Source organism: Psammomys obesus, unplaced genomic scaffold (assembly GCF_907164565.1).
Source record: "Psammomys obesus unplaced genomic scaffold, mPsaObe1.curated_primary_1811, whole genome shotgun sequence".
NCBI lineage: Eukaryota > Metazoa > Chordata > Mammalia > Rodentia > Muridae > Psammomys > Psammomys obesus.
Window position 1 is genome coordinate 25,356 of NW_026588368.1, and position 14,619 is coordinate 39,974.

At 46.2% G+C, this 14,619-nt stretch overlaps 1 protein-coding gene across 3 annotated transcripts in view; it reads left to right on the forward strand.

Moving 5' to 3' along the window:
* Atg7 (autophagy related 7) overlaps positions 1 to 14,619 on the forward strand; it is a 199,514-nt gene that overhangs the window by 21,640 nt on the left and 163,255 nt on the right. For 2 of the 3 annotated variants that reach the window (XM_055604315.1, XM_055604313.1), the window contains 6 exons: positions 2,520 to 2,686; positions 3,279 to 3,333; positions 5,331 to 5,448; positions 6,905 to 6,982; positions 11,077 to 11,193; positions 12,801 to 12,950. In XM_055604315.1, the coding sequence (XP_055460290.1) occupies positions 2,539 to 2,686; positions 3,279 to 3,333; positions 5,331 to 5,448; positions 6,905 to 6,982; positions 11,077 to 11,193; positions 12,801 to 12,950 (666 nt within the window). In that variant the 5' untranslated portion in view covers positions 2,520 to 2,538. Of the gene's footprint in view, positions 1 to 1,774; positions 1,790 to 2,519; positions 2,687 to 3,278; positions 3,334 to 5,330; positions 5,449 to 6,904; positions 6,983 to 11,076; positions 11,194 to 12,800; positions 12,951 to 14,619 lie in introns of those variants that run through there. The other variant, XM_055604316.1, reaches the window with a different exon arrangement.

Genomic DNA, 14,619 nt, shown 5'->3' on the forward strand with positions numbered 1-14,619 from the left:
CCACCAGCCACTAGAAGCTGCTCTGAAAGCCGGGAGTCCTCAGGGGCTCCCCCAGCATCCTGGAACTCCCTGTATAACCATTCTCACTTCTAACCCACAGCACCCCCACCTCAGCATCCCCGGTGCTGGGATTGCAAGCATCTTACATGGGGAGGTTTTCCTACTTAAATATCCATATAAACAGTCAACCTCATCGGGCTGTGGTAGCACAAGACTTTAATCCCAGCATTTTCGAGGCAGAGGCTGGTGTATCTCTAAGAGTTTGAACTCCTCCTGGTCAACAGAGTGAATTCCAGGCCAGCCAAGGCTACATGCTGAACCTGTCTCAAAAAAACAAACAACAACAACAAAAAACTTTTAGAAGATAGTTAACTCATAACATTTTAAATAAAACATTTTAGATTTAGCTCTTGTCATAAAAATTAACTTTCTAGCTTTTAGAATAGAATAGCTTCTATTCTAGAAATTCAGATTAACTTCTAGAGATGCCTAGCATTTCTTTCTAGAAAATGCAGAGGCTGTCTAAAAGTGGATCTGTCAGCTCTGGGGTGTAAAAACCACTATGAGTGCATGTCTGTATAGCTAAGAGTAAATACTAGGAAAGGAGTGTGCTTTTTGCCAGAAACCAGGAAACACAGTGAAAATGTACTGCCTTGTGTAGAGAGTAAGCAGGAAATAACCAAGTCAATCCAAATGATCCTGATCCATTTGGGTAAGTCATCCCATGTCGGTGCTTACAATCCAGTAAGTGAAGGTAGCTGAATCTGATCCCAAGTGGTTCTTTAAATAGACACACAGCCAGGCGCAGGCACAAACAGCTATTTGGCAAGCAAGATTGTTGCTAAAGTTGATTTTCATTTTTTCTTCGGTGCAGACAGCATTAGGATCTTAAATGTGTGATGGTATCCCAAGAGCTCAGTGCTGAGGCTGACTCCACACTGTTCCTCATCCAGACGGGAGCACCTGAAAGTGAGGTGCACGTGCACAGTCTGTGGACTATGTGGTTCATAGTGAGTGGTTCACAAGCATGGTATGAATGGGTACTTCATAGCTTGGTGCACATACACAGTTCACATGTGTGCACGTGGGCGCATCACAGTTCTGGCACATATACAGATGACTTGATGATGTGAATGGAGAAATAAGAGAATTAAAATACATATTGGGATACAGAATAAAAAATTTCCATGTACTTAAGAGATGTAACGTTCCCCACACCAGCACAGACCCTGTGGGGAGGAGGAAAAGAGGAGCTATAATGTGAGATCTTAAAGGAATTCAGGCTCTGGGGCAGTGAGCATCGCCCTCAGCTGGAGTGCCCAGCACTGACCTCAGACAGGCAGAGTCTCACTTAGCCTTCTGGATGGCTTTCCTCTTTCTTTGTCCCTCCTTTCTTGCCATTTTTCTTTTTGTTTTTCTTTTCCTTCTCTCCCTTCCTTCTAACAGGGTCTTATGTGGTCTAGATTGGCCTTGAATTCACTAGGCAGCCACGGATGATCTTGAACTCTTGATCCACCTGCTTCCATCTTCCTAGTGTTGGAATGACAGAGTGCATAATGCACCTGGCTCAGATTGGCACATTCTGACTGATGGGACTTTGGATTTTGGAGTCGGTCCCCAGCTGACTCAATGAGACAGGGAGTCGAGGGTGGAGCCCAGGGTTCATTTCACAGCTCCATTACTTGCCTCCAGTGGGAGAGAGCCTGGTGCATGCCCAGCACCAACGAAAGACACAGAAAGGTGGTAACAAAGTCTTCAGGAAGTTTTTCAACATTGTTTCTCAAGTGAAGTAAGCCAATCACTAAAGTACAAGCTATGCATAAGTCCCCTTTTCCAACGGATCTATCTCACAGTGACAAGAGTGGTCAGTGCTAGGGGCCTGGGAGAGAGCTGGGAAGCTGCTCTTTAAGGGTATAGAGATGGGCAAGGTGCTGCAAGCCTTTAATCCTAGCACTTGAGAGACAGAGGCAGGTGGATCCCTAAGTTCAAGGATAGCCAGGTCTACAGAGGGAGTTCTAGAGCAGCCAGGGCTACACAGAGAAGCCCTGTCTCAAAAAATTAACAACAATAACAATAGTAATAATGATGATGATGATGGTAAGTAAAAATAAAAGGTGCAGAGCTCCGTTGTTAGGAGTTGGAATGGCTCCAGGGGTCTGTGATTGAAACACACTTCTGGGCGGGGCATGCCAGCAGTCAGCAGAGCGACACTAGGGTCTTAAGGAAGTGTCTTAAGGGAGCCTATATGCTGGAACTGCCTTTGGCTAGTTGTTTAGAGGAAAGATAGATGGACTGACTTGATTGATTGCTTGATTATATTTCTGTGTATGCGTGTGAGCTTCTGTGAGTTTATGTTCACTGCATTCATGCAAATGCCAAAGGAGACTAGACTGTGTGGGTTCTGGGAACCAAACCCAGGTCCTCTGGAAGAGTAACAAGTGCTCTTAGCTACTGAGCCATTTCTCCAGCCCCAATGTTTCTGTTTTTATTAAGCTCTGTTTTTGTGTTTGTTTTGGTAGGCCAGTAAGAACAATAGCCATGGGGGAGCCTGCACTGTCCAAGCTGCAGTTCGCCCCCTTTAATAGTGCTCTGGACGTTGGCTTCTGGCACGAACTGACGCAGAAGAAGTTGACTGAGTACCGCCTGGATGAGGCTCCCAAGGACATCAAGGGCTATTACTACAATGGTAAGCAGTCTCCACCCACCTCGCCGCCACCCATGCTCCTGTCTGTCTGCTGTGGGAACAGCACCCGCCCCTTATTAGGCACTTGTAATTATTGCTTTGGAGTGCCAGGGATGGAGCGCAGGGCCTCATGAACATTAGACAAGCCTCTTCTGGAAAGGGATATATTTTATCCCTTTTTTATATCCACAGCTTTTTAGCTTCTTGTGTCTCTCTTGACTTTAGCCCCAAGTCACTTAAAAAAAATTATTTTCCCTCCTTGGAGGAAAAAAAAAAAAGGGAGTGGTAAAACTCAAGTTGTTATAGCAGACACTACTCAGCTAACTTCCAGGGTGGGTGGGTGTTTGTGTGTGTGTGTGTGTGTGTGTGTGTATGGAAATTTTCAGGGCATTCTTTTTATATTGGTTACAAATCCCTCCCCTCTCTGAAGATCCACTGTTATCTGTGCACCTGTTATCTGCATGTCATGGGTTATCTGACTCGGATAGGGCACCTTGGGCTCAACTTCCAAATAGAAGGACATGACTAGCCATAGATGTTTCTGCCACGGGCATTGCCATGGCTGGTCACTGAGATTGATAATGCTTCCATACAGGTGACTCTGCCGGCCTGCCCACCCGCTTGACATTGGAATTCAGCGCCTTTGACATGTGAGTATTGATCTGTGCAGAGTTCAGAGAATCCTGTTCACTTTGGGTGAGGAGTGAGCATCCCTTCAGGAGGGCCTCTGAGCAGCCAAGGAAGCTCGCAGGTGCAGGGCCAGTGCCCCAAGCTAAGTTCTGTAACTGAGAACTACCTGCCACAGTTGTTTATTAGGAAAAACATTTAGTCTTTTTAAGAGCCTATCAGGCCCAAATTTGCCATGTATGATTTTTCTGTTCTTGCCCTGTATGGCTTCTCTCTCCTCAAAACTATCTTCAGTGCCTTCATCTTGCCTAGACAAGAAAGGTCTTTTTAGTGGAGAAGCATGACGGCAGGCAGCCTATGATGACTCATGGCTCTCAAGGGAAGACTCCAGCCTCTGAAAGCTCTCCCCCACACCCCCACCAGGACTTGACATTTAAGGCTTACTGGTGGCATTTAGTAGAGCCATCATTACTCATGGGCCCCTCCTCACCTGTCCTAGACTGAGATCTCTTTCCACCAGGGCCCCTGCAGCTGCTTTGTGCCCACACATGGAAGGATATCAAAAAGACATTGGGTTTCTGAGACATATACTGTCCTCAGGACGATGAATAATAGCACCCTCTCCACATGACAACATCATTAAGCCATTAACTACAGGAATATCTCTCTTTTAAAAGGTTTAGATTTGATCATTTATTCTATGTGGCTGAGTGTTTTGCCTGAATAGATGTAGATATGTGTATGGCGGTGCCCACAAACGTCTGGGATCCTTTGCAACTGGAGTTACAGGCTGTGAGCCACTGTTTGGGTGCCAGGAACCGAACCCAGGTCCCCTGCAAGAGCAGCCAGTGTTTTTAACCACTGAACCCTCTCTCCAGCACCAGGAATATTTTTGCTTAACATCAGCACTATTCAAAATTCAGTCTGATCACTTAGAGACAGCAGATAAGTTCCTGTCTAAGCCTGTGTTCAGAATCAGTCCATCTTCTTCCACTTTTATCTCTCCAATTCCTGGGGGTCCTTTGGGGGGCAGTGTAGTGGGTGTGAACTTGGTGGCTTGTGCCCTAGATTGACAGTAGTCCGGTATCCTGCATTTTATCCATGGCCCAGTTGACACAGTAGCTGTGTGCTGAGCTGTGCAGTGTGGGTCTGGAAGAACAAGCAGGATTAGTCCTGGCCCTTAGGAAGCTATCTGTCTTCCGGGGTTTGTGTGGCCATTCTTGAAAATGAGCTGAGATATTAGGCCTTAGCCAGGAACATGGGGGCTGCTGGCCAGGCATGAGGCTTGTACCTTGAGTCCACCAGTCTGAGTTTCACATTGTGCTCCGCTGTGATTGTGTGAACCCAGGTGCCCAAGTGTGCTATTACTATGATAAACAGCATGGCTGAAGGCAACATGGGGAAGAAAGGGTTTGTTTCATCTTATAGTTGTAGTCCCATCATGCAGGGAATTCAGGGCAGGAACAGAAGCAGAGGCAATAGAGGAGTGCTATTTACTGACTTGCTCTCCATGGCTTGTATGGCCTGCTTTCTTGGACCACATGCCCAAGGGTGGCACTGCTCCCAGTGGGCTGAGCCCTCCCACATCAATCAAGAAAGAGAAAATGCCACATAGACATCCCTGCAGGCCAATCTGAGGGAGGCAAATCTTCAAACAAGGTTCCTTTCTCTGGATGACTAACCTGTTTCAAGGTGACATGAGCTAACCATCATGCTTGCAGTTTTTATAAGGTTTAAGAGGGGAAAGAGCCACTAGATAGAACTCAGGCCCCTTTCAGTTCCTGGTTTAGCCAGTTCTCCTCAGTCTGATTGTGGGAAAGGATAAAGATGAACTTTCTTTAGGTAGACTAGGAGGCTGATAGCCGAGAGGTAGGGGAACAGAGGGTCCCTAGACAGTGCCTGCTGGCTTGTGCTTGAGCAAGGACCCATGACACCCAGTCAGTGGTGTCAGCCTTACTTGTCACCCTGTGCCTTGTTCAGGGGCCCAGCTATGCTGACTAACTGCTTCTCTCGTGTCTAGGAGCGCCCCAACGCCTGCCCGCTGTTGTCCAGCCAGGGGAACCCTGCATAACACCAACACACTCGAGGCTTTTAAGACTGCCGACAAGAAGCTCCTTCTGGAGCAGTCAGCGAATGAGGTTAGCCGCGCAGCCACATCGGCTTTGTTGTATTTCCTGGGGTCCAGGCAAGTGCACAGTGTCTACTCAGGCACACAGGTCCATCACAGAAATAACCCATAAAAGACACATAGAGGCACTGGCGAGTTTGAGATTTTCCATTTTTAACCAGAAAGAAAATTCGTCCATTGTGGTGTGTATTCTATGAGTCAGCTTAATAAAGAACCTTCTGCAAGAGCTGCTCTAACAGTAACCAACATGGCAGAGATGAGGCTTCTCTGTGTGGGTCCCAGTGGTCGCCTCCCTCGCGGTGGGTGCAGCTCTAGAGAATTGCCTCAAATCTTACCGCCTGGAGGAAAAAATCCTAACCTTGACCAGGCTCAAACTTTTCCTGGGGCCCCCACCCCACCCCCAGCCAGCTCATCAGAAAGTGGGGTCCACTCCGGCACGGGTCAGCACCCCCAGAGTGGTGATGTCTGCTTATTTTCCTCTCACACCTGCTTTGGGGCATGTTTTTTTTTTTTTTTTAATAATTTGTTTATTTTAAATGTATATATATTGGCATTTTGCCTGCATGTATGTCAGTGTGAGGGTGTCAGATCTTGGAGTTACAGACAGTTGTGAGCTTCCATGTAGGTACTGGGAATTGAACCCAAGTCGTCCTCTGGAAGAGTAGTCTGTGCTCTTAAGCACTGAGCCATCTCTCCAGCCCAGGGGTCATACTCCTGTTGCCAGCATTTGCTGTGGCTTTCATGGCAACACAAAGTTTAGCAACTGAAACTACCAGCTGGTGCCAGCCCTGGCTTTCACTCACAGACACAGCACTAGCCCGGTGTTCAGAAAAGGAGGCTGTGTTCCTTTCCCCATCGCTCAAGGTGAGAGGATCTCCAAATGGAGCTTTGAGGAAGCCTCAGTCTAGAGATGGGTGTGGTGGCACAAGCCTTTAGTCCCAGCATTTGGGAGGCACTCAAAGGAGATTTATTGAGTTTGGGGCCAGCCTGCTCTATTTAGAGGATTCCAGACCAGCTGGGGCAGCATGGTCAAGGAGGAAGGAAGGCCACACTGTGTATTTAGTTCAAATCCCTCATTTCAGAGCTGCCTCCCTCCAACCAGTTCCCACTTCTTCGCAGGTCAGATTTCCTCTCAGAGATTCTTCCTGCCTCTGTGACAGGAGTCCTGCGTGGAGCTGAACCATGACATGTGTGGCACCCAGCAGACAGTAGTGAATCCCTGTGGATGGGCATCTCAAGGCCTCTGTGCTGAGGGCCCCTGAGGGAAGGTGCCAGGTACTCTCACTGACTGATAATGATGGAGAAAGGCTGCTAGAGAGGCAGTGTGAAGTAGGCAGAGAGAGGTAATGAGCCACTTCAGTGTCAGAGAGCAGCGCAGGCTAGAAGGGAAGAAGAGCCACGCCAAGAAGCCAGGGCTGGACAGAGAAACCAGCAGCCCGACCTAACACCTTTCATTCTTCTGGCAGATCTGGGAAGCCATAAAGTCAGGTGCTGCTCTCGAAAACCCCCTCCTCCTCAACAAGTTTCTGCTCTTGACCTTCGCGGTAAGTGCATGAGTGGAAACTGCACAACCCTGGCTGAGCCCCACGGACCAACAGGAGGCTCCGCTCTTGTCTCTAAGCTGGTCCCTGGAAGTGTGTGCTAAAGAAAAGCTGGCACCTGTGAGCAGTGCAGGGCCCGTCTGTGCCTCTTGCTCATCCTACAGTCACTGCACAATTTCTCAAATGTAGTGACCCGACAGCTCCCTTCAGTCAGCGCAGGACAAAGCAGGCTCAGGGAACAGAGGCTTCATCGTTGCCAGGCAATGTCTGTGTTAAATAGGATCCTGCACTCAAGTGTGGTGACATACCCCTGTAATCCCAGCGCTCGTGAGGAGGGAGGATACTTACAGGTGTGAGGGCAGCCTGGTACACAGCAACATTCTGTCTCAAAAAACAAGCAAACAATAAAAACAAGTAAGTCCCGATCATACTTTCAAGGCCTGTTGTGTCACTCAGCTTGTTGCCACTACGACAAAGCTCTTGAGAGAATTATCTTATAAGAAGGTGGCTTGTGCTTTCGGAGGTGTTGGCCTGTGGTCTCTTGGCTTTATGGTGTTTGGTCCTGAGAATATCACCATGGGAGCTGTTCACCTCGTGTGCTTGGGAAGCGAAGAGAGAACCAGGAAAGGTCTGGGTGTTCAGTGTCCCCTTCAGTGGTTTAACCCTCACCCCGCTAACCCTCACCTCCTAAAGGTCCACTGGCTCTCTGCTATAGTCTGGGGACCAATATTTTAACATACATGCTTCTGAAGACACTCCAGATCCAAACTCTCAGTAGCAGCCATCGCAGAGAGGAAGGGGCTTCTGTTTGGAGGCCATTATACCACCAGCTTTAGCTTACACACAGTTGTTTATCAAGAGAGAAAGAAAACTTTTCAGTACACAAGACTGGATTTATGCAAGTGTTAAGGGCAGCCTTGAGGAGGGAAGAAATCAGACCTGCAAACTAGTTAGAACCCAACACCTGCTCTCCCTGCGTGCTCACACACAGCCCTGGAGCCGAGGGAAGCATCTGTAAAACGCTACCGTGTCTGTCCAATGAATGTTCCATAGACTCCGCCTTACACTCCGGATCAGATTTCTGTCCTCTAGTGAGAGCAGCACTTCCACGACCCACAGTGGCTGTTTTTAAAATTGCTCTCCCTGCCTGTGCATGTGCCTCTAGGCCTATTAAGGTCCCCAAGTGTAAGTGTGTCGCTTTGCACAGCACGATAGCCCTGGAGATCAATCTCTTTCCACACATTTGATATATTTATTTACTTAGTAAAGCTGGGTATGTTAAAAAGGTGTTTTCATATAGACTTATGCATACACAATGGGAGAAACATACCTTGTTAGTTCTTTTAACTGAGCCTTGCTTCTCTGACTGTCCTCTCTGTCATTCCCTGCCAGGCATGGGAGAGGCTGTTAGGTACAAATCTCAGGTAACTCAGGGGTCATTACCTATGGGGGAACATTTCTCAGTGAGCTATGGCAGGAGAGAAAGATGCTCCAAGGCTCTGTCAAATACCAGGTGCAGCTTGGATATCAATCATAAGTCTGCTTGTCAGTTCCTTGCAAGGATAGATTTAAATATTGCTAAAGGTTTCAGAGTTCGTAACTTAAACATGAGTGCCTTTTTATACTAGAATTCTTGTTAATTAAACATTAATCCTTTTTTTAACCAAGAATCCTAATTGATAATTTCAGCTTAATGAGAAAATAACATCAGCTCTCATTAAATTTTTAAGCAGTTTCCTGGAGTCAGTAGGTATCTGCCTTGTTGCTCCTTTTTGCAAAGTGCCTTTAGCCAAGCTGTACAAAAAATAAAAAAAAGGCCCTTCAAAGTCTTTAGACACAAAGGACTTTATGTTTAATTTGTCCAAGATCCTTTATATCATGGAAAAAAAGAAAAAGCACAACTCTAAGAAATCAAAGCTTCAGCTTGTGGAGATGCCCTGATAAGCTGGTGCGAGCGGTCCCCATCGTGAATTGCTTAACCTTTTGCTAAAGATCAGTGATGACAAATCACTTAGGCACAGGGGAGAGCACGCTCTCAGGCCTTCAGCTTTCCTTTCTGTGGTTTTCAGGCCTCAGAGGGCCAGGCCCTTCATTAACTTCAATTGACAGTTTGCTTTGCCGTTGTGAAAGGAGATTTTTTTTTTTTTTAAATTCATCAGTTAGTGGCTGAGGTGCAGGCTGTGGAGACTAATAATTAGGCTCTCATCTGGAACTGCATTACATGTGTATTTCTATTTTAAAGTCATTTACTGATTCCATTTCTTGGAAAACTCTGGAATAGGGATAGCCACAGAGAATGGCTCAGTGTGTCCAGAGGTCAGAGGGCATGGGGAGTAGGCCCCTTCTGCTCTGAGGAACACGGTTTCTTTTTGGAATAATAAAAATGTTCAAGAATTATTCATTGGTTCAGCAGCGTCAAACAAAAACAAGCCCCACAAAATTGTGTACATAGACCGTTTTAAGTATTATGAATTATGTTTTGATAAAAGAGGTCTCTAAGGGCTGGAGAAATGGATTGGTGGGTAAAGCACTGCAGTGAAAGCATGAGGACCTGAGTTCAAAACCCCAAAACCAAATAAAACCCAAACAGGCATAGCAGCCACCTCTAATCCCAGGGTATGGAGGGCATAGAAGCAGGCTCGTCAGATGGCCTCCCCAGTGAGCTTTGGGTTCAGTAAGAGACCCTACTTCAGTATTTATGGTGAAAAAAGAAAGACTCTTGATGGCAACCTTCCACGCATGTCCACATGTTGTGCCCTTGTGTACACACAGGTGTGCCCACAGACATGGGACACACACATACATGCATATATAGCACACTCAGGCAGAATCAAAAACAAAGTCTAAATCAAAGCCACATGACAGTTCCGCAGTTCTCAGTATTAGCAAGACTCAGTAGCAGTGATTCCTCAGCTGAAGAACTGCATCAGAGCCTTCCTCACAGATGAGTGAAGAGGCTGTCCAGGACCCACAGAGCTCTGGGGTCCTGCCCCATGAGAGAATCGGGCCCTCATGCCACAAGAATTTGAGGCCAGAGCCCTGGGGCTGATTGGGAATTGAGAAACTCCTTTCCCTACATGATCTCATTGTACCTCCATACTTAGAGACTCCTTTATCTCCGACTGTCAATCACCACCTCACTATCTCTGCTCAGTATGGAAGGCCAGCAGCTGATTGTATTGTCTGAGTGTTGTGTTTGCCATATACACAGCAGGCATTTAATAGCTGCTGACTTACACTTGACCAGAAGACATTTTGGAAAGAACATCAAACAGGGAAACATCTTTAATCTGAAAGCCTGACATGTTCCGAGATCAGGGCTTTGCATATTGAATGGTAACACAATGGAAAATCTCACTCTTAGAACCCCACTGCACTAAAATTAGTGTGTAACATTTCATGCAGGTCACGGAGATGAGATGTGTAGAACAAACCAATGAATTTCCTTTTTAGGCTTACATCCCGTTCACAAGGTATTTCAGGGTACATATGCAAATAGTCTCATAACCTGAAAAAGTTGCAAAATCTGAGCCATGTCGAATACTAAGCCTTTGAGGAAGGGTTCCCTCTGGTGTGCGGAAAGAAACGGAGAGCAACTCTTTCTCAGAACTGAAGAGCGCAGTTGTGTTTTTTGGTGGGGTCTTCACAGGAAGCCTGCTGGGTGTTTTCATCTATAAAATGGGATGAGATACTACCTCCTAGGGTAGTTTCTTCTAAAGCAGTCAAGAGTTAAGGGTTCAACTTCTGCCTCTGAGTGAGAAAGTCTGTTATGAGATGACATAGGCCAGGAAGCCTGAGGTCCAGGCAGAAGCTCTGCATTCTCTCGCCGTGTCTGATGGAGACGGTTGAACATACTTAGTGTGTATCTGCTTTTTAATACATCCGCTTTTCTTGTGGTGTTTGAAGTTGGGTCTTATGTAACCCAGGCTGGCCTCTAACTTCCTATGTTGCTAAGAATGTCCTTTCGCCTCTCAGGTGCTGGGGTTATAGGGGTGCACCACTGTTCCTGGCTTAATACATTATATTAATGGATGTGTGTTGCTTTAATTCATGGCACCAATGTTAAAAACAGCTTTGTTCTGATGTTTTTACCCTAGGACTTGAAGAAGTACCACTTCTACTACTGGTTTTGCTGCCCTGCCCTCTGTCTCCCTGAGAGTATCCCTCTCATTCAGGGCCCCGTGGGCTTGGATCAAAGACTTTCACAAAAACAGGTATCAGCAAGTAAAAGAAATGCTCGTAAAGGGCTTAACTGTGAGAGCAGGTGTGTGGCTCAAGCCAGAGATGAGCCAGGGGTCTCTAGATGGAGAAAAGGCACCTGGGGAGCGCTCCAGATGGCAGTGTTTGCTGAGTGCTGATAAGGTCATTGTGAAGAGGGGGAGCTGCCATTCTCCAGGTGGCCTATGGAATCTGGGAAAATGCTAAGCCCACTGGGAGGAATTACAGGGACATTTCAAAGACCGAGAATTTACCAAAGTGTGTTTTTCATTCTCAGTCTGGGGAAGACAAAGCCAGAGTTTTTAAGGACAGTCTGTGAAACCAGCACAGGCCCTCCCCCACCCTCAGACCAAATGGCAGAACCTCCTCTCTGGAATAGACATGCAGATCCAGTCTCTTCCTTCAAGGAGACCATTGGAGATTAGTCCCAAGGATAATTATAATCATGTCAGCAGACCTAGCTAGAGAATTCTGATTGTTTTTAAGACCTTAACTGAGGGTCAAGATGACCTGAGTTCCAGAAGCCTCTCTGTCAGTCAGTAAGATGGAGAATCAGAAGCCAACACAAAGATTCAGAGGGAGGGAGGAGGTGGGGAAAGGATTCAGCAGTTAAAACTGCCCTGGCCATGAACCTAGGAACCTCTCCCAGCATCCACATGGCAGCTAGCCATCTCTTCTCCAGCTCCAGGAGGTCCAGTACCGTCTTTGACCACCTGGTGCACTACACGCATGTAGTATACAGACATACATGTACAAAAATACCCATGCGCATAAAATAAAAATAAATCATTTTTTAAAAGATTTTAAAATTAGGTTATTTTAGAATAAATGCAAAGTTGTAGTTTTCTGCAAATAATTTTGTAAGAAGAAATCTAACTTGAAGTAACATATTTTGGAGATTGAATGTTCACGTTTAAGGAGATAAAGTTCTCAGATCATCTCAGGAACTGTTGCCCAACCTTGTAAACATACTATCAAAAGAATAATAATAATAATAGTTTCTGGAATGGAGAGATGGCTCAGTGGTTAAGAGCACTTGTTATTCTTGGCTGAGGACCCAGCTTTGGTTCCTAGTAGCCATCTGATGGCTCGCAACTCCAGTTTCAGGGGATCTGGTGCCTTCTTCAGGCCTCCACAGGCACTGCATGCACCTGATGCGCCTACAGACACGAAGGCAAAAAAACACTCATACACAGAAAATAAAAATAAATAATGAAAAAGTTTCAAGACATTATAGAGTCTGCCCTCTAAATGAGTGAGTTGTATGGCATGTGGATTATGTAATAACAAAACTGTAAAAGATGGTGAGTTTTCTCACTAGATGGACCATGCTGGGTTATCACAAAGGGTGCTTGGTTACCTTTGTGAGCCTCTGTGATTGACAGCTTAGGCAGCCACCATTCTGACCCCTGTGTGCCCCCATTGTGCCCTGTGAAGGCATAGCACAGGGTGAACGTTATAGAAAAATAAAGAGGTGGTATCAATGGGTATGTGGTGACTCAGTTTTTTCCAGCTAGCTGGCTTGGTGGTTCCTTGGCTCCATTCTGGTCTTTAGCTCAGAGCTGTATTTCCTAGAGGGTGCCTTCACCTTCACTATTTTCAGATCCAGGCCCTGGAGCGTGCCTACGATGATCTGTGTCAAACTGAAGGCGTCACGGCCCTGCCATACTTCTTAATCAAGTACGATGACAACACTGTGCTCGTCTCCTTGCTCAAACACTACAGTGATTTCTTCCAAGGTCAAAGGACAAAGGTCAGAGTCTATGGTTTCATGTTATAGATTACTATCAATTTGAAACTCACATTTCCTTAGCTGCCACAAGGTGTTTTAGAATGTTTCCTTTTCTGTCCTCTCCCAACTCCATTGTTCCCAGTTCAACTCCTCAGGATCTCCTTAGCTCTTTCAGAGTCAGTGGTCTGTACTCCTCATTTCTGCTAGTGATGAAGAGCTTTGTTTTTCCTCCAAATATACATCCATGTTCAACTTCCCAGCACCACCATTGAAGCCTGCCTTACTCCTGGGAAATCTTCTTGCTTCCCTCTTGCATAATACCGCTATAGAAGAGTCATCCTCAGACTGCTCTGTCACTCAGTCATCCAATGAACAGAGCCTAGTGGGGCCTTCCTTCTGGTCCCAGTACCTCTCTGCCCATCCTCTGCTATTCTCCCCATAAACCATTGCTATAAGCTTGCCTTCTTTCTTCCAGACTCAAAACACCCTTTCACCATCAGCCAATCAAACCTATCTTACGTCTCTTTCTGTCTGTTTTCATTTGCACTGTCATCTCCCTGTCAGCATCATATAACACTCTGGTTCTTCTCCCACTGCAGAGCATCCTCACAGGTGGGCCTTCCTACCTGTCGTCCTTCCCAGCCTAGTCTCGCTCCACACAGTCCCTGGTCAAAAATGCCTTTTGGCACCACATTAGACTTATTAAGCAGAGTCCATATTGATCAGTGTCTGTGGAGTGTGTAGCGTTTGTCTGAGGCCTTCAATCAAATTCTTTTGGATAAATAAGAGTATTGCAAATGTTTTTATTTTTCAGAAGCCAGGTATATAGTATGCAATTTGAGCTATATGTCAGGTTGTGAACTAAAATTATCTACAAGAGTTAGGAATTTTTGAAATCAGGTGGAGTAGTGTAAGTAAAACAAATGAGCATTAAGAAAAAGAGACCTTTCACTGATAGCCTTTCACTGAGGCCCTTGTGAATATTAAGCCAAACTCCACCCCCAGCCAGGATGTCATTGTTTTAAAATCTACTATATTCACATCCCCCCTCCCCAGAGGAAAAGTCTTCAAAAAATGAGGGTTTAACTTTTAAGGTTATTCTTTCACCCAGGTGATAATAGGACAGTGAGTTGCAGTAGTTGCCTAACAGACCAGGCCTTTAGTGACGCGGAGTCCAGCCTATGGTATGGCCCACCTGTGCCAGCAGCAGGATCGTCTGAAAGCTATCTGAGGTCAGGTTGAGTGCAGTAAACAAATGCCCCTTCCCATGGTGTCATTCCACCAACCGTCCACCAGCTCAGAATCTCATAATAAATCTGTGAAATGGGTGTCATGGTGTATTTCCTACGTGAAGAAAATGATTCTGACCATCACCTTGCACCAATAGCTGCCTTCCTGGAACCCTTGTACTCTCTGCCTTCCCATCTCTACATTTCTCTGGTCAGGCTGCCTCTGCTTGACCCTGGGGCTCTCAATAGACCTGGATCTGATGCTCAGTGCTGGTACCTGTCAGCTCTGTGGCCCTGGGGAAGCAGAGTGGTCTTTTCTTGCCTTGGCATTTCTATCAAATACCACAGGGCTGCTCTTTCCATGATTTGGTGAAAACATGGATGAATAAAATGTTCAGCACAAAAGCTTGATGTGGTAGCACTTACTTGTAACCCCAATTCTCAGGAGGCAGAGGCAAGTG